Source organism: Terrapene carolina, unplaced genomic scaffold, assembly GCF_002925995.2.
Source record: "Terrapene carolina triunguis isolate 2854851 unplaced genomic scaffold, T_m_triunguis-2.0 Scaffold231, whole genome shotgun sequence".
In the NCBI taxonomy this organism is placed as follows: Eukaryota; Metazoa; Chordata; order Testudines; family Emydidae; genus Terrapene; species Terrapene triunguis.
Genome location: NW_020664582.1, coordinates 17,571,547 through 17,590,289, shown reverse-complemented (window position 1 = coordinate 17,590,289; position 18,743 = coordinate 17,571,547). Strand labels below are relative to the sequence as shown.

The window sequence follows — 18,743 nt, the reverse complement described above, 5'->3', positions numbered from 1 at the left end:
ACACACAGCTCTTCTTCAGGTCTGGGAAAGGTACTCCCAGTGTCACACGAAAATGCAAGGTGGAACAGATTGTTTAGCGTGAGTAGAAGCACATATTGTAAGGGACCATTCAAGGCAGAGTGGCCTTTTCACACCTCTGCAGTCATAGGACAAAGAGAGGGAAGTTAGTAGGTTACAGATTTGGTAATAAGCCATAAATCCAGTGTCTCTGTTCAGTTCATGATTTTTAGTGTCTAGCAGAATGATGAATTTAAGCTCTTTACTCTGCTAGAAACTTTACCTTGAATGGGTCCTTATTAGGATTGCCAATTTTGGATGGACATATTCCTGGAGGTTCCATCACAACATAATCTTTCATTAACGACTCCAGGACAATCCTGGAGGGCTGGCAACCCTATCCCTTACATAGTGGTTTTCAACCTGTGATCCACAGACTATGTCTAAGATTCCCAACGGGGTCAGCACCTCCATTTGAAATTGTTTAGGAGTCCACAAATGAAAAAAAAAGGTTGAAAGCCACAGCCTTACACTATGTGTTAACTACTTTCTACTTATGCTAAACAATCTGTTCCACCTGGCATTTTGCTGTGGAGTTCCTTTCCCAGACCTGAAGAAGAGCTTCAAAGCTTGTCTCTCGCCCCAACAAAAGCTGGGCCAATCAAAGATATTCCCTCACCCATTTTGTCTCTGGTGCAGTATATGTAATTTGTTAAAGCTCTGCTTCTACTCTGGTCCCCTGGGGCAGGACCCCCCTGTTTTATCTTAATTTGAGTGGCCTGATGAGGTATTTGCGTCCTGCTGAAGTTAACACGTGCGATATCTTGTGTCTAGAGTAGGTTTCTCATTGGGAATGGGGTTTTATTCAGTCCTTGCCTTTCTGGCAATTGCCTGCAGTTTGCTCTTGCTGCCTCTGCGTGGCTTACGCTGCCCGTTGAGTCACCTCTCTGTCTTTATTCAGCAGTCAGGCAGCTAATGAAGTGCACAGGCCGGCCCTTCGGTGCATAATATTGTAATGAGGTAGGAGGGCTTGGGGCTAGGCTAGCCACAGCTGCCTTAGCACGAGCAGCAGACACTGTTCCTGGTGTCAGGAACTAGGAAGGCGCTGAGTTTTTCCTTTGGATTTGACTGGCACACACCCTGAAAGGCAGATGAGGGAGGTCTGCTTCTGATGCGGTGCAGGAGCAGGGCGTGGGGACCCTAGAGAATCGCGGAAAGGGATCACTGGAGTTTGCTGAAGATGGGTAACCAGCCGGGGAGACCGGAGGAGCTGGAACAAGGTCTGTGTGTACTCGGGAGCTGCGTTGTTGTTCTCTGTGTCTCTCGGCTTTTGCTCCTGGTATTGAACTGCACAGTCCGATTGAGCAGAAAGCAGAGGCTGCTGTCATGTAATGCTGATGTTTCGGAATGTTCCCAATGTGCTAGAGATAGAACAGTTGTTTACCTTGCGACTAGGAAGTGCCATTCATTGTTGGTACATACCTGAAACCACAACGCCCTCCTTACATGAGGATTTCGAAAGAAACCCTTTGCTCCTGTGAGTGAGGAGCCTGACAGATATCAGTCCACGTAGTCTACATGATGCAGCTAAAAAGTTGTAACGTGTATCTCTTGCTGTACAGCGTATCAGGATTTGTAGGGTGAGCCTCTGCCATTCATTGTTTGTGGCCTGAGGCCTTAGGTTTTCCAGGCCTTTAGAATTTAAAATAATGTCTTTGTGAAGGGTCTCTCTCTTGCCATTGTCTCTCTGAAGCTGTGCTTTGCATGTTAAGCACTTGCACATTTTATGGAAGGTGGGGTCTAATGGCAGGCACCTTTCATTCCCCACTGGAAGCGCATGTGGTTATACTTTTCAGAGTAGCAGCCGTGTTAGTCTGTATCCGCAAAAAGAACAGGAGTACTTGTTATACTGTGTGTTAAAACAAGCTGGTAATCTGTCTTTATTGCCCTGATGGCTGCCCTGCTTGCCTCTGTGACACCTCGTCAGGGGAGAACAGTAGGCCCTTTTCTTCCCTACCTTAGGTCCCGTTTGAGCTTAGCACCTTTGAAGGTGCAGAGAGATCACTCAGCAGATAACTTACTAGCATTCTGCTTCTTCTCACTGTTGTCATGGGGAGTTTATTCCCACAATTCTATTAAGACCCTTTTGGGAAGACTCTTGATAAACCGATGGTATAAGTGCAAGGCAGGCATGTAGCTAGCCATTTTAAATGTAAACCCCATGTATATGCATCCGAAGAAGTGGGTTGTAGCCCACGAAAGCTTACGCTCTAATAAATTTGTTAGTCTCTAAGGTGCCACAAGTACTGTTCTTTTTGCAAACCCCATGTAGTTGATCTGGGGTGTGGTGTGGTGATGGAATCAACACTTCCCATTGCCACCTGTTGGAACCTATGATCTTCCAAGATAGATCTGTCATTGGATGCTAGCACTGCAGTTGGGTAGCTCTCACTAGCAGTGTGTTAATAACCAGCCTAATGAAGAACGCAATCCACCAATAGTCAGTCACCAAAAGAAATGCTGCCCCAGGGAAATGGAAAGTCTCACTGAAGCTAAGCCTGTGTTACTCTCACTGCAAGGGGGGTGGCGGGGAAGAGTGAGTGCTGATGTTACAAAGTCAAAGGGGTGGGTGGGAGACAGCGGGCTCCCATAGCTCCAAATCAGAGGTCCAGGAAACGGACTCAAATTTTCAAATAAACGTACGGAATTTGAATACCTAGATGACATGAAAACGAATCAGTAATGAGCATCTAAATCCCCTTGGTGGCTTTGAAACTCTCAGCCTCAGTTTCAAGCCATGCTGTAATTTTTTTGTGTTGAGGGGACAGGGTTACAACCCCATTGTCCTCAACAAGGTTAAAATCCATTCTTACAGTGTAAATGGGACTGGGCCTTGTTTTAACCCTGTTCTCCAGTTCTACTTCTGCCTTAGACATTTGCAGGGCAACAGCATGACAGGAATACAGTTAAATGGTCACCTTGATGGGGGGGGCTAACCCTGGACATGAGAACCTACGTTTCAAGCGTGAGAGGTCGATGGAAGCTTTGCTTCTGATATCCCTTGCTTGGTGATGAGCCCCAGGGATTCAGAAGCTTTACTCTTTGTCACTTCGCCATAAATGCCAGTATGTGGTGGCTTTGTTTCTGTTTGAATGGAGATTGGGGCAAATTTTGCTCTCATTTACAGAAGTCTAAATCCTCAGTTACTCCAGATCTACATTGGTGTACCAGAGCAGAATTTGGCCTACCCGAGTCCTGTCCTTGCTGTGGCTGAAACTCTGCAGGCTATACAACCCTATAACATAGTTATTGAGATCAGTTTCCCTGGTTGGCGTGGCCAAGGATTATTCTGCTGACAACCTTATGGACACTGCCTAAGGAGGTTTCGATGTGTGGCTTTCCTAAGTAAGATAGCCAGTGATATCTAAGGGTCAGATTCTTAAAGGTATTTCTATTGGTTTAAATGGGAGTTAGGTGCCTAAATTACTTTTAAAATCTGGCCTTAAATGCTTCCAGTATGCTTTGGATCGGAGCCGGGTTCTAAATAAAATCCATGGCCACACTCATCCAGGAAGCCCACATTTAAATATGGTTGCTGCTAATCCAGTTTGAGCCATAGTGTGCGCAGAGCCCAAGTACACCAACAAATGTTATATGCCATGCTGGGGTTAACCAAATCCTACAATACACGTCCTGCTGTATCCAGGTGGGAGTGAAATGGTGAGAGACAGGGATGTAGAGCTTCCCCTAGCGCTGCTCTAGCATGTCAGTAAGGATATAGCTAGCCTCAGAAACGATCAGAAAAAGCAATACCAAGCGCAGCAGCGTCTGACTGCAGGGCCTGGCAGGGTCCCATCTCCCCTGACTGACAAGGGTGGCAGCAATTGTGATCATTGCAGGCTGTTGGCTGGGTGGCAGTGCTGTCAGGAAGCAGGAGGGAAATCCTCTTTACCAGGTAAAAAGTTGGGAGCAGCCAAGATTACGTAGGGGAGCTGAGAGAGGCGCTAACTAGCTGAGGAGGATACTTGAGAGGCTGGAAGTGGTAGAGGAGAAGAGATGCCAGGGAGGATGAGTTTTCATAAAGGGTATGTCTACACTGCACACTCCTTATGGCAGCATTTAGAGTACATACACTGCACGCCCTTCAGACCGGTATAAATAGCAATATAGAGACATGCCTGAACCCTTTGTGCATGTCCCCTACACCACTCTCTGCACGCCCTATCTACACTGTTATTTTTACCAGTGTGCTGTCCTGCTGAACCCGTATAGCTGGAGCCTTTCCCCACTGCCTGCCCCCAGCCAGAGCCTTTCGCTGCCACATGTATCTATGCACTACAGCGTGGACGCAGCCCACTTTTCACTGCGGCATGTAGCTACACTTATCCTACTCCCTGCCGCTCGTGGTGTTGCAGTGTAGACGTACCTAAAGTGACTGTTGTTTGGTGTCTAAGGCCTGGTCTACACTAGAAAATTAAGTTGGTATAACTAAGTAGTGTGAAAAGCATTCCCCTGAGCCACATGGATAGCACAGCATTCACTCCGACTCCTCCCAAGCTTGTCTACGTTCTGCCAAGGTCATTAGTGTGTCAAACCCAGGGACAAGGACATTCCTTTGCAGTGTACTAGACCCCAGCACGTTTCATCCTCCCAAATTCCACAATTCTTTTTAATCTCTTCAACCATAATTTGAAAAATGTTTACACTCTTCGGCTTTGTCTACACTGGACTTTCGTCGGTAAAACTTGTCATTCAGGGGTGTGGAAAAAAAACCCACATCCCCTAACAACAAAATTTTACCGACGAAAAGCGCTGGTGTGAACAACACTTTGTTGGTGGGATCGCTGCTCGTTGGGGGTGGAATTTTTTTGTGGGCGGGAGAGCCTAAGTTATTTTGTAAATTGTGACCGAGGCAAGTTGCATTACCTCTGTGCTTCAGTTTCTGCCTCTTCGAAACGGAGGTGTGGGGGTGGTTAATTCTTAACTACTGTCTCTTAACAAAAATAACAGGAGTACTTGTGGCACCTTAGAGACTAACAAATTTAAAAAATGTTCGTGGGTCTGGAGGGACAAAAGGAGAGGCCCCGAGATAGGACAGACTCTTCTGCTGGGCTAAGAGTATAGCTGGAAAGGTTAACAATATTGCTGGGTGGGTTAAGGGAACTACTGTTGTGGCTCCTTGTGGCATGTAGCAGTTTAGATAGTTTAGTGTCCTCTTTCCTTTGTAGAGAGGCAAAGTTTGTCTTGTAAATGGCTTGTCTAGTTTTTGTAAAGTCTATCCATGAGGAAGTTTGTGTGGAAGGTTGGTTTCTTATGAGAGTATCCAGTTTTGAGAGCTCATTCTTAATCCTTCCCTGTTTGCAGTATAGGATGCTGATCAGGTGGTTTCGCAGTTTCTTTGAGAGTGTGTGACACAGTCTCTCAGCATAGTCTGTGTGATATGTAGATTGTAATGGATTTTTTACCTTTAGTCCTTTTGGTATGATGTCCATCTGTTTGCATTTGGAAAGGAAGATGATGTCTGTCTGTATCTGTACGAGTTTTTTCATGAAGTTGATGGATTTCCACTCCATACGGCTAAATGCAGTGCCTTGCATAATGACAGGTTTCAGAGTAGCAGCCGTGTTAGTCTGTATCCGCAAAAATAACCCCTGTTATTTTTGCGGATACAGACTAACACGGCTGCTACTCTGAAACCTGTCTCTTAACAGTTTTTAACATTCATGTTTGCAAAGTACCTGAAGTTCCTAGAATGAAGAGCCCTATAGAAATGCAGAGATATTGTTTGCTATTCAGCAGAATTAGTTGTCCAAGGGCCAGGTCAGGCCCCGAGCCAGTGGAAAGCATTAAATGTGATGATAATATGTAAAATGAGGCCACATCACATAGAAAATAGTTGGAGATCTTCACAGGACTTGTGTGGAGGAGTACAAGACCATGCTATTTTATGGTATGTAGCAAGGGGAGCCCCTCAGATATCCACTTTGGATTACCAATAGCTAGTTATATGCAGTGCTGTAGCTGTATTGGTCCCAGGGTATATGAGAGACAAGGTAGGTGTGGTAATATTTCATTGGACCAACTTCTGTTGGTGAAAGAGACAAGCTTTGGATCTGTACAGAGCTCTTCAGATCTGTGCTGGTCTCTCTAGCTGGTTAGGCAGCCTGGATTTCTAAGCAAGCACTCTGCAGTCCTTTGAAGATATCAATGGACACAGTGTGAGATTGTGTTTTCTGTTTATCCTCTTCAAATTTGCAAACAACTTGATGATTAAAATCATTGGAAGTAGGTGGAAAAAATGGCTTGAAAACAGCAGGCTTCAGCAGAAATGTTAATATCTCTATTTGGAAAGAGGTGACCAGTGAGGTTATCCAGGGGTTAGAGGTTTTCTTTGTTGGGATCTTGCTCATTGTTTAATTGACTTGGATGAGAAGACCAAATGTAAGAGGATACTCTTGGGTAACGTTGCTGTACCCTTTTAAACATCCGCTCTGTCCCTCCCCAGAGTTGGCTACGTTTCATGGTGGAGGAAGGGATTCCTTTGTGTAGTTCATAAAGCATTTGGGATCTTTCAAGATAAAAGGCACTTATAGAAATATGATTTATTTATGATGATTAACTTAATTTTTAATGTATTTCTTGCTTTCTATCCTCTTCAGAGTCCTCCTCCAAGCCCCTGTTTCCTCTGCTTCTCCCACATTCCCCTTATTAACATGGGAAGCCTTTTATTTGAGCTCTGTGATGTGTCAGCATATCACCTTTGCCAAATAAGAGCCCAAGAGAACAGATGAATTTGAATGGGGAGTGGGGAGCAACTCTCACTAGTAGTTTGAGTGCAAATACCAGCTGTAAGCTGCATCCTCTAGGGGCTCAAATGGTGAGTCTTAGACCTTCTGTTCCCCCGTAGAGCCAGCAAACCACAACTTGTGGTGGACAGATTCATTCTTTAGTCACCTCTTCCTCACATGTTCTGCTTGTGCCTGTTTACAATCTGAAGAGTAGTAACAAACTGCTGATTAAAGCAGCCTTGTACAATTTTATTTGCCTCAGGAGAGTAATTTTTATTTCTATTTTAATTTGGCCTATCTTTTGAGGCCAGTTGGTGCCAACCACGCTGGTATATTTTTGTGATGTGACCACAGTTGCACTAAAACTGGACTCATCACTAAATCATTCCACAAAGGCTGACAGATGTCAAATGGCAACAGTCACTTTTAGTCTGTAGGCCAGCTGATAGTCTCTCTAGGCTGTAGTCATTCCAGGAATCTGTGTCCTAGGCTGGGATGGCCCTTTAGCCACGCCAGTGACTAATTAGCTGTCTCCCAAGTGATGTGTTTGAGGCCAGGGTTCAGGTGATAACCTGCAGGTCACCAAGAACCAGATTTTTAAAGATATTTAGGTGCCTGCCTCCCATGGAAATCAATGGGACTTAGGTGCTTAAATGCCTTTAAAAATCCGGCCCCCAGTCCTCTAATAAAAGGCCAGTTGGCAGCTCCTTTAGGGGAAGAGACCTGCAAGGGCCCCAGGGTCAGGGGAAAGGAGCTATATAGGGGGCTGGCCACACCAGTGGGATGGAAGTCCTGACTGGTGATAGCTGCTGTGTGGGAAGGGGCAGAAGCCTGTTGAAGGGGCAGACATGGTTTATGCTTTCTGACTGGTTTTGGACTGTTTTGGTTTTGAAAAATAAACTCCTCCCTGGAGAAAGGGACTGAAATTATGTGCTCTTGGGAGCTTTATTTGACTTGGCTCATTAGCTTGCGCTATGGCTGAAGGGCTCTGTAGTTTGTGTCTGAACCATCCAGTCCCCCAGTGCTGGTGTTACGTTAGTATCCATTAAGAATTGATAGAATGGATCTAGTATAACAGTAAATGTAAAAGCCAGTCTGCCTCTCAGGGGGTTGACTAGATTAATTAAAATGGCTGCAGCTGTCCTGACAGTGACGGAGGGGAAGGAAAGCAGTGCTGGATGGCGAAGTGATGAGCTTTTCTCCATTGGCACTGGCACAATGTTAAATATTGCTGCTGACTTAGTTGGGTGGGAGGGGAAATGCATGGGTCTTGCAGGAAAGAGAAGACTAACTGCATTTTGTTCAGGTTCTATTTGGCTCCTCAAGGTTTTATGGTTAGGAAATTACTTGTGGAAACCGTAGCATGGCTAGGAACTCCATCTTGGGGCTGGTCTGCACTACTGCTTAAGTTGATGTAACATACATTGCTCAGGGGTGTGAAAACAACACCCCCTGAGTGACGGTAAGTTATAGCGACTTAAAGCATTGTCCATGCCACGCTGTGTCACGCCCACATAGCTTCCGCCTCTCGTGGAGGAGGAGTAATTATGCTGATGGGAAAAGTGCTCTCCCATCCAGCACAGCGCATCTTCACCAGACGTGCTGCATCGGTGCAGCTGTGCCGATGTAGTGGGGTAGTGTAGACTTGCCCATGGTCCATCCCCTCTGAAAGATCCTCCTATGGGACTTCCATCAAATAGCAGCACAGCATGTGTCCTTGTAGCTTCACCAAAGGGAGTCTCACTGATAGAGCTGCTTGCTGCCTTAATTGCATTAAAACGGATGTATCTTGAGCTGTTCAATGTAGCTTCATTGATTCGTCCTCTTGTACATTAAATCAGTCTTTATAAGATCTCCCTTTGAAATATAGCTTTCAGAGGTGCTGGGGCAAATTGAGGCCAAGTATAAGAAGGTACCTCTCTGTTGACTCTATTGGTGTTGCACCTGCTTACATCAGATCTGAATTTTCTCTTGTATGTTACTCATAAGCTGGCAGCAGCAGGTAAGCATATCTTTTGATCTTTCAACTTTCTTTCCTAGCAGGTTTACTCAAGCCTCCAGGATGATAAAAGATGGTATAACATGGTCCTTGGTCACAATGCTGACTAATCCAGACTTTCCACACATCTTAATAGACCAGCTTTCCTTTCTTCCCTGAATATCAACTCCATGCGTATGCCTAGATAGCTCTCAAAATGTGCCATCTATTATTTTCAGTGGGGTGGCAGGGCATATATTGCTCCTCTATGACCACGTGGTCTGAATGTCCTTACCAAGGTAGCTTTTTTGGCTGAGTGCTCCATCCCCATACATGGGACAATCTATGACTATCAATATGACTATTCCTGTGAGCTCATAAGGTTTCAATGGAGCTACAGTTTTCTGTCCTTGTAATAAGCATTAATTACATTACATTGAGCTGATCAGCAGGAGGTCTAGCCATTGGTAATATGCAGAAATAAAAGTAGTAAGTCTTGGGGACAGACATGTTCTGATGATTGGTAAAAATATGTCCTTGGGAAAACAAAGATTATTTAATGCGGGTTGCAGGGTCCTGTGCTGAGTGTCTTGTTCGGGTAAGTGCGATCTGTGACAAGGGTATACACTCCTCTCTTCTAGCAGTTACTAGCTGAATGCTTAAGTGGCTTTGGTCTCTGCATTTTGAATGGAATTTACCCAGATGCTAGGAAAAAGTGCTGAAGAACAGGCTGAGTAAATATATCCTTGTCTTCTGATCTTGCTCACCTCCCAAGTGTTTGACCTAAGTGTTAAAGATCATGGGTGAAATCCCACTGAAGTCCATTGTAGTTACTAACTATATGGTAACTGTAGTTCTTTGAGAGTTGCCTATGCATGTTTATCCTCCCACTTCTGCCTCAGCTTTCTTATAGGACTCTTGAGTTTAGCAGAATAAACTGAGGTGGTGGGGCTATGTGGTCCTTTTACAACCTTGGCTCTAAATGTTTGGTGCCAAGAGGTGTTTCTGTGGCCCCACAGGCTCTGCTTTCCAGAAGCATTCTGATACCAGCACCAGTAGGAGTGCATTTCACATGTATGACTAGACAGAGAAGAACCATGGTTACCCTGGTAAGTAACAGGGCATTTCCCGTACCCTCCCAACCATCAGTGTTTGAATACAATGGCTCCCGACTCAGGTGAGTGAGGACAGCTCCCCTGCACCTCAGTACAGAATGCTTCCCCTGAGCTGGGCCAGCAAACTATACTTGAGCAAAGAAGATTGCCGGGAGAATCCCATGCTGGATTTTCCAGCCCCTAAAGGGTTTGGGCACTTTGACGATGTAACATTTACATTGAAGGTGTAATTCTTTATAATGCCATGTAATTAAGCCTGATGTAATCACTTCTTTAGGAGCTGCTCCTCCAAGGGTGTGGATAATGATCTGTTGGCAAAGGGCTGGATCTCTACAGGACAAGGAAGGAAAGGACCTATTAAAAAATAAGTCCCAATAATTGTTTTCACAGACAAGAAAGTAAATGCAAGTGTCTCCTGCTGTAAAGTGGGTGCTTGAGGCCCAATGCTCATGTGGGACAGCACCAGCTCAGTGGGAGCTTTACTAATCCAAATTCATTGGGGCACAAAACAGCCTGCAATTGTGATGGGATTGGGAAAACCCTGTGCACAACCAGTTCCTGTAGTGAATGAGGTTCATCCCTCTAGGGCAACTGGGTTGGGTATCGGCTCAGCAGCACCACTTTGCAGGGAGCGTTATGCCCCTTACATTTGTCTGCCAATAGCAAGAATAAAATAGCTTCTAAATGCAGCATGTGAAGCCAAACTGCCTCCTTTCCTGATGTGGGGTGAATCATGTGAAACTTTCTCCCTAGTGAAGAGAGGTTTTCAGATCTGCTCCACCATTCAGAATACTGGTCTAAAACGTAGTCCAGGGATCACTTGCCACTAGTGATAATGCTGTTAGATCATCACTCTGAACAGCTACCGGACAGTGTCCCCTCCTCCTTTTCCCTTTGCCTCAGGTGGAATAAATGCTGCAGAAGTTTGGGTGTATATATTTTAACATGCTTAAACAAAGGCAGCTGAAAGTTTAGAGTTGGAAGTTATAGCTCAGCCTGGCATAGTGTGGGGCAAGCTAAGCACAAAGAGCCCATTCACAGCACCACCAAGGCAGCAGACATCAGACCAGAAATACCTCCTGCTTTGTATGTTGGCCCCCCACAAACAGCTATTGCCATGCACCTCACTGCTGACCTGACTCTCCCTCTGTTCCTCTCCTGGATGAGGGGCACACGTCCAGCCCATAGGCATCTCCTGAGTGCAAGCTGACAGTTGTGAGACTTAAGATGGGAAGGGAGATACTCACTAGGAATGTGTTTGAGACTCAATGTGCTTATCTCCTACAGGCTTAGAAATGCTGCTTTCATGTCACATCGCTGAGATTGAGGAAGAGATAGCATAATAGAAGCAGATATCCTCTCCCCCTCTGCAGCTCTTGCCTCCTCTACACAGAGCTGCTTTGAGGCTCTTTGGCTGGGGAAAATCTTTGACTGGTCTTTTAATTATTAGCTGCTTTTTTTTTTTTTAAACCAAGTTCTTCCTTCTTTGAAGTGGGCAACCCTTTATAGGTAACATTCTTATTGCATTGTGGAGCATTCTTTCTATTTTCCTTCTGCCCTCTTCCCTGCCGTACCCTCACCTGTTCAGCAGTACTCCTCACCCATGCAAGGGGTTGAACTTGTGTGTAATTTTTGTGCTCTCAATCCAGTTTCCAGTGGACTGGTGTGCAAGCCACAAAACCCACCTTCACAATGGGCACTAATTGGCGCCATTGTTGTCATCTTCAGCAGAGAGGTAAAGTTATGGATGGGCATGGAGTCTGAACTCCCTTTTCCACCTCTAGAGATGGTCCCTTTAGCCAATATAGAGGCATATTAGAGGTGTACAGGTGTACTATGGATGAAGTATATGCTACTGCTGTCCATGTTCTGGTCATCAAAGGATTTCAATCTTCAGGGCTGTCAACCCAGCATGTTTCATCAGCACTAAATTAACACCGTTCTTATAGAACGGAAAAAAGAGCAGCCGCTTTCTATACTTCACAGCATTTGGGTTCTTAATGGCCGTTTAGGCTTTTTCAGGGACATGCACCATCTGTGGAGATTTCAGAGTCTCTGCGTATTGTTCCTGTCAATAGATGGATAAATCGCCACATTCCAGTCCTATAAACTAGCCTTTTCCAACGAGCCATGCTGAGAATGGGCCATCCTTCCTCTTTTTCAAGCATTGGTTTCACAGACTTCCAGTTGATATTTGGATCCCTGTCTCCTAGCTGCTAACTTTAACCATAAACTAACACTAGCTTGGCAGGATGCATTTATTTTTCTTATAATTTCAGTGGATAATATTGATGTTTATTTTCAAGCATTTTTTTTCTATTTTTATCTATTTAATTTTTCACAGTTGTGCAAAATTATTGGGGGTGGAGGATCAATATCACATGTCAAAATATACAAAGTAAATAGCCTTAAATCAAACTCTAAGTTGCAGCAATTTTCATTCTTTGCCTGTCTGTAAATGTAGCTTATTGGTGGATTTATGTATTTTTGATCTGTGTGTGGTGAAATCGCCAATTACTGATAAAAATCTAATCGTTCTAAGCCAAACTACCTCTTGGTTTGGCTCCACGAAGGCTCCTTCACAGGCTCTGACCCTGCTTTCCATTCCCACAGGGCTGGAGAAACTCCATATACTCACTGCAACTGTTTGCTAACAGGTTATTGGGCCCACCATAACAGAGGGACTGCTGGGCCAAATCTTAGTGGCACGCTGACCCCATGCACCAGGTTGCAATGCCACTCGGTTTGATGGCCCTCTCAAATGGGGGGCCTGAGCCAAACTGCCTCTTTTTTGCCTCCTCCTCTCCATGGGCGTCCCTCAGCCCAGTAACTGCAGAAAACTGCAGACATAAACAGGTGTGGGACCAGAACAAACGACTTAGGCATATGTCATGCATTTCCACATCTCTGAAACTGTGCATTTCTGTAAGAGATCACACTGGGGTAAATGTGCAAACTTGTTATTTCCTGCCTCAATCTCTGTATTTTGTGACATAAAATTCTCCAAGTGGAACAAATTGAGAATTTTCCTGTGTTTTCCCCAGGTTGTAAATTTTGCTCCTTAGCTTGGCAGTGGAAAACATGGAAAATGCCAAGTGAAACCATGAAGTACTTCACAAATGTGACCAGAGCGTGATGATTCTCTGGCATCACGAACTTTCACACTGATCTAGCTGGGGGCTGTGTATCCTGTTTTGTGAGAACCTTAATGTTCTTGTGACTATAGGGTGTATGACACATCTCCTCAAAAGTGTGGAAAATGTGGTTTTCTCCCTTCACAGGCAATAGGTCAATGGGGAAAGACAGGCAGGACTCAGTTTATCCCATATGATCCTTTTTTGACACTTGTAACTTCTGTAAAGTATTTTCCAGTGTTACAAGTAACAGAATATGACAGTTTCTATGGGCACACTATGGGCAGGCAGCATTCAGTCCAGTTGGCTAGAGTCTGTACTGAGGAGACACTGATACTACCACTTCCTTTTTCCTATAAGCAGCTGAGGATGAATGAATTGGTCCTGACAGTCTCCAGGAAGGTGTTTCTGGCATTGAGTCTTTCTAGTTAGAACTGCATTTTAATCTCACATTCCGTTCATAGAGTTTGGCAGCCTAGTGGCATGATCCTGTGAAGTTTGGCTGGTCTGAAGGGGTTATGGTGTCTTTCACCCCCCTTTCCTTTTGGGTTGCTGTTGTTCCTTCCCACACTGTCACAGATAGGAAGTGTTTGTTAACAAATGGATTCCTTCAGCTACTGAGAACTTTTACCCATCTGATGCCAGGTCAGATATCTACTAGAGCTCACGTTTGACAGCCATAGATAAACTGGAATTAGATTGTTGGCCTAGCCATTGCACCATAAGGACCATCAGTAACTGAATTCACACAGTCTGTATGGATTTGGTTTCAGTATCTTTATTTGCAGTGCTCCTTGCGACCCCCAATGCAGGTGTTCTGTTTACTGTTCATCTGCATAATTATATTTTCCAGAAACATGAGGACAGCTGTTTGATGCTGTTGTGAGTATTGTATTAACCTCTGCCCTGCATTAATGAGGGATCAAGTGATTAGGTTGTGTTTTCAACAGGGAGGATCATCTACTGGGCAAAGAGCTACAACCCATGAAGATCCTGCCCTGGGTTCTAATCCCATCTAACAGCCAGTTCCCTTAAGACAAGTCCTAGTCCAGTCTCACCAGCTGAGAAACTAAGTACAAACAGCACCTCACTTAAAATCAGATTCTTTCTTTGAGCAGCCTCCCTGGGGCAAATCTTAAAAAGAACCCTCATTTGGCTCCCCAAAGCTGAGGTGTAGGGTGACCAGATGAGAGGAAGAAAAAAATATCGGGACACATGGGGGGGGAGGGAGTCGCCGGCGGAGCAAAAAAAAAAAAAGCGGAGTGCCACGAAATATCGGGACAAATTGTGTCCCGACCAAACATCGGTTGGGATGCGGGATAAACGCCTAAATATCGGGACAGTCCCGATTTAATCGAGACGTCTGGTCACCCTACTGAGGCGAGCCTTTCTCTGAAAGATGGGATGCTCAGGACCAGCAGCACAAGCACTTTCCATGAGAAAACACACAGCAGAGATATGTCTCCTGCTGCACTGAGAACTTCAGGTCTGTATTTTGGCTTCTCTTGACTACTGTGCATTGCTGAGGTGGCTCACGTCACATCAGTCAGTTGGTAATCCGATTGCAGAGATTGTTTTCATAACTGTGTGCAGTGCTTACTTTTCCTATGGGGGCTTAACACCTCCTCCAATAAAAGTCCTGTTACTAAATTTCTTCCATTACAAACCTCTATCCCAGTCGCATTCTTGCAGACTGACTAGTGAAATATATGGTCATGCTGACCTTTAACTGTTCCACTGGGCCTCTTTGAACCTTCATCCCAAAGGACTTTTAATTGCATTTTAGAAGGCCAGCGACCACCCTGGCTACAGCAGCAGCAACTAAATCATTCATACAGCTTCCCTGGATGTTGAATGCATCTTTCTAACAGGCCACCCTAATCTTTCTTCCTTTCTTGTCTTGTGGTTCCGTCTTTCCTTTGTCTCTTTCAAATGGTTCTGTAAAAACTGAGAAAAGGGTTGATTCAAAATGGATTTTGCTGAGGGTATAAAATGGTCGTTTGATTTAAGCAAAATCTCTGTTTAATTCTCAGGATGAGACTAAAACAAACCCTGAAGTTAGGTTCAGATCAGAGTTTGCAGTTCAAACCCACCTCTGTGAAGGGCCAAAACAGAATAGCAAATCCAAACAGCCAATCTTTGGGAGGGCTTAAATTCAGAAGCAAATTTCAATTCCGTCCCCTGGCTGAGTGAGGAAAATTTTGGATCCTGGTTTTGGTTCTGCTCATTCTCTCCATCACTGCCTCTTTTCCCTGGTTGCTGAGGGTAATGGGAATTGCTAGTGACTCTGTGGCTGGCTCCACGGTGCAGATGCTGAGTCTGCAGAAAGCAGAGTGAGTGAGATCTCCTGGCCCATTTACAGGACTTTCTGTATCTCATTTTGACAGGCGCATAGGCAGGAAATGTTCTGGAACAAACAAATAAAACCAGCGAGTGGCCCAGTTCAGAGAAATGCCTGTCATTTTTGCCTGTTAATGCCATAGGTGCAAAAGAGGCTCGGACCTTATAAGGCTTACAGAAATAATTCTTTATCGAGGCAGGAATTACTCCAGACATGGAACTGGCCAAATGAGCTCTGTTAATAGGGTTCACTGTGCGAGATTTTGTACACAGAGATCACGGCATTGCTGTAAATTGCACTAGACTAGGGTTAGTTAGGGTTGCCAAGCCTCCTGGTTTCGCCAGGAGCCTCCAGGAATTGGGCTCGATCTCCCAGAGGCTACTGTAGCCAAACCAGGAGATTTTAGGCTCTAAAAGTCTGGCAGCGCAGTGAGGCTAAGGCAGGCTCCCTGCCTCCCCAGCCCTGCGCCGCTCCTGGAAGTGACTGGCATGTCCCTGTTGCCCCTGGAGGAGAGGGGGCGGGCAGGGGTCTCCACGCGCTGCCCCCGCTCCGAGCACTGACTCTGCAGCTCCCATTGGCCGGGAACTGCGACCAGTGGGAGCTGCGGGGGCTGTGCCTGCAGGCAGGGGCAGCGCGCAGAGCCCCCTGACTCCGCCCCAGGGGCCACAGGGACGTTCTGGCTGTTTCCAGGAGCGGTGTGCAGAGGGGGCAGCATGTGGAGCCACCTGGCCCCGTTTACCTCAGGCGGCTTCTGGTCGGCGGGGCTAAGGCAGGCTCCACCCCCGCAGGTCCTATTGGCTGCAGTTCCTGGCCAATGGGAGCTGCGGAGTCGGTGCACAGGCAGCACGTGGAGACCTCTGGCTCCCCCCAGGGGCCGCAGGGACATGCCGAACTCTTCCGGGAGTGTTGTGGGGCCAGAGCAGGCAGGGAGCCTGCCTTAGCCCTGCTGCACCACCAACCGGGAGCCTCCCGAGGTAAGCTCCACCTGGCCGGAGCCTGCACCCCCTCCCCCAGCCCTGAGTCCCCGCTTGCACCCCAACCCCCTCCCAGAGCTTGCACCCCGCACCCCCTCCTGCACCCCAACCTCCTGTTGCAGGCTCAGCCCAGAGCCCCCTCCCATGCTCCGAACCTCTCAGCCCCAGGCCAGAGCCCAAACCCCTACCCCAGCCCGGTGAAGGTGAGTGAGGGTGGAGGAGAGCAAGCGATGGAGGGAGGGGGGGATGAAGTGGGGCGGGGCCTCATAAAAGGGGCAGGGGCCTTAGGAAAGGGGTGGGTCAGAGGGCGGGGCAAGGGTGTTTGTGTGATTAGACAGTTGGCAACCCTAGGTTGGCTAGTACAAACTTGAGAAGGGTCTTAGCTATTCTTTCGGTGAATAACCAGCAGGTGTTAAAGCTTTGGGGCCTATTTTATAGGTCTGAGGCTGAACCTGCTGTGGTGAGACCCAGTGCCAGTAGCTTGATTCTCTCAGTGCAGGAAACTCAGATCACAGAAGAACTAGGAGGTACATTCCTGTCACTCTTTTCATTTTGGTGGAGCAGGTTTGGAGGTGAATTGTGCATGCTTTGGAAGTGAGTGGCTGGGAGTGCTGGCTAAGGCTAGGTATGTGTGATTAAGGGCTGTGCAACTTTCCTCCTCACATATCCAACACACTTCACAGATGCATCCCCTGTTCTTGCCTACCTCCTGAGTAAGGAATCCCTTTTGCACCAATGTATTGAAATCTGTGCTGGTTTGGTACTGCGAACGAAACTCCGTTAGGGCCTAGGCTGGCATCTCCAATTGCATTTTCACTTGAGACCTAAACTCATGATGAAACTACCATTTGTGTTCTCCACATTCAGTTAATTTTGTTCTTCTCATCATGGGCCTGACCCTTAGTCCTCTGAAGTCTGGGGAAAGTCTCCAGTTGATTTTAATGGGCTTTGTATCAGGCCCTCTATTACCCTAGTTTCCATTTGAATGAGACCCCACTGAGGTAGTTACTGGGTGAACTTGGGCTTTTGTAACTCGGGGAGTAGCTTGAGTCCGTGTTACAGATTACATTGATGGAATCATTAGATGCTAGATGAGTCCTCCTTCACTTCCTTGGGTTTCCTCAGGCCATGTCTACACTAGAGACTTTACAGTGGCACAGCTGTACCGATGCAGCTGCGCTGTTGTAAGATCTCCTGTGTAGCCCCTCTATGCCGACAGGAGAGAGCTTTCCCGTAGACATAATTAAACCACCCCAACAAGCGGCGGTAGCTATGTCAGGGGGAGAGCATCTCCTTCTGACATAGAGCTGTCCACTCCGGCGCTTCTGCTGGTGTACCATATGTCACTGGGGGGGAGGAGGGTTCACACCCCTGAGTGACGTAAGTTATACCAATAAAAGTGCTTGTGTAGACATAGCCTCCCTGTGTCCTGACTTTGAAACGTTTGTGTGATTTCCATACAGGTGGAGGGTGGGGTGGCAGAAACAAAAATAGCCATTGTTCAGGATTGTCAAATAACCATTGTCAACAGGATTATAAGACTTCTCCAGTCTTTAAGTGATACCGTTAAACTGAGGAGGAATGCCTTTTTCCTTAGGAAGCATTGGACAGTGCATTCTTCTATGTTGGTTTCCTTGTTGTAACATTTGGACCAGCTGAAGATATCTCAGCCATGAGGTCACCACTCCTTGCAGGGCTGCATTTCTTCCAGGGGAAGGTTTCTTCCTGGAGGCCGCCATTCGAAGGAATGTCCTACCTGATCAAACGTCTGCAGATATTAATTGGTAACAGTGATCTTTCTATGACTTAGCCTTTGAGTTGCCATAGGCATCAGCTATTCCCACATCCCCAGTACCTGTGGCCCCAAGAAGTCCTGGAAATCTTATCAGGGACCCTGTTTGTTCTCATGACCAAGAACTGGAAAATATTTCCAAACTTTTTGGAGACCAGGAGTCTCTATGCTCCTAAATCAGGACTGGATCAAATCAAGGCAACTGCTGCTTCTTTCCCATCCAGATTTCTGGTGGCTCTGTTATCACAGGTCTAGAAATCTCTTGTCCGATAGTACCATTTCTTTCTCTCTGATTTCTAACTTTTATCCTGCTGTCTCATTCTGTTCCGAAGTACTTGTAGTTGAGTTACTTTCATACTGCTGTATTTTATCATCCTCTAAATCAGCATCTCAGTACAGGTGTCACTGCTGCAGCCTATAGTACCTGTGCCATGGGGAATGTAGGCATGCAAGCAAGCCAGATAATCAGACAAATAGCTGGAATTCCTCAAAGACTAGCGTTGGCGTCATAATTATTTATTTTTACTTTTTTTCCCTAATCCATCCCAGAAAGCAAAAATTTCCAAATAAGGAGGTGGGAGCAGCTGCTCTGCAAACAGAGAGCCGCAAAAATAATTCTAGCCT

At 46.1% G+C, this 18,743-nt stretch overlaps 1 protein-coding gene across 5 annotated transcripts in view; it reads left to right on the top strand.

Moving 5' to 3' along the window:
- SPECC1 (sperm antigen with calponin homology and coiled-coil domains 1) overlaps nucleotides 1–18,743 on the top strand; it is a 138,599-nt gene that overhangs the window by 35,852 nt on the left and 84,004 nt on the right. Inside the window, exon 1 of one of the 5 annotated variants that reach the window (XM_029912494.1) lies at nucleotides 1,075–1,277. The exons of the other annotated variants lie outside the window; for them this stretch is intronic. Coding sequence (XP_029768354.1) covers nucleotides 1,238–1,277 — 40 coding nt within the window. The 5' untranslated portion in view covers nucleotides 1,075–1,237. Of the gene's footprint in view, nucleotides 1–1,074; nucleotides 1,278–18,743 lie in introns of those variants that run through there. 5 annotated transcript variants of the gene reach the window in all.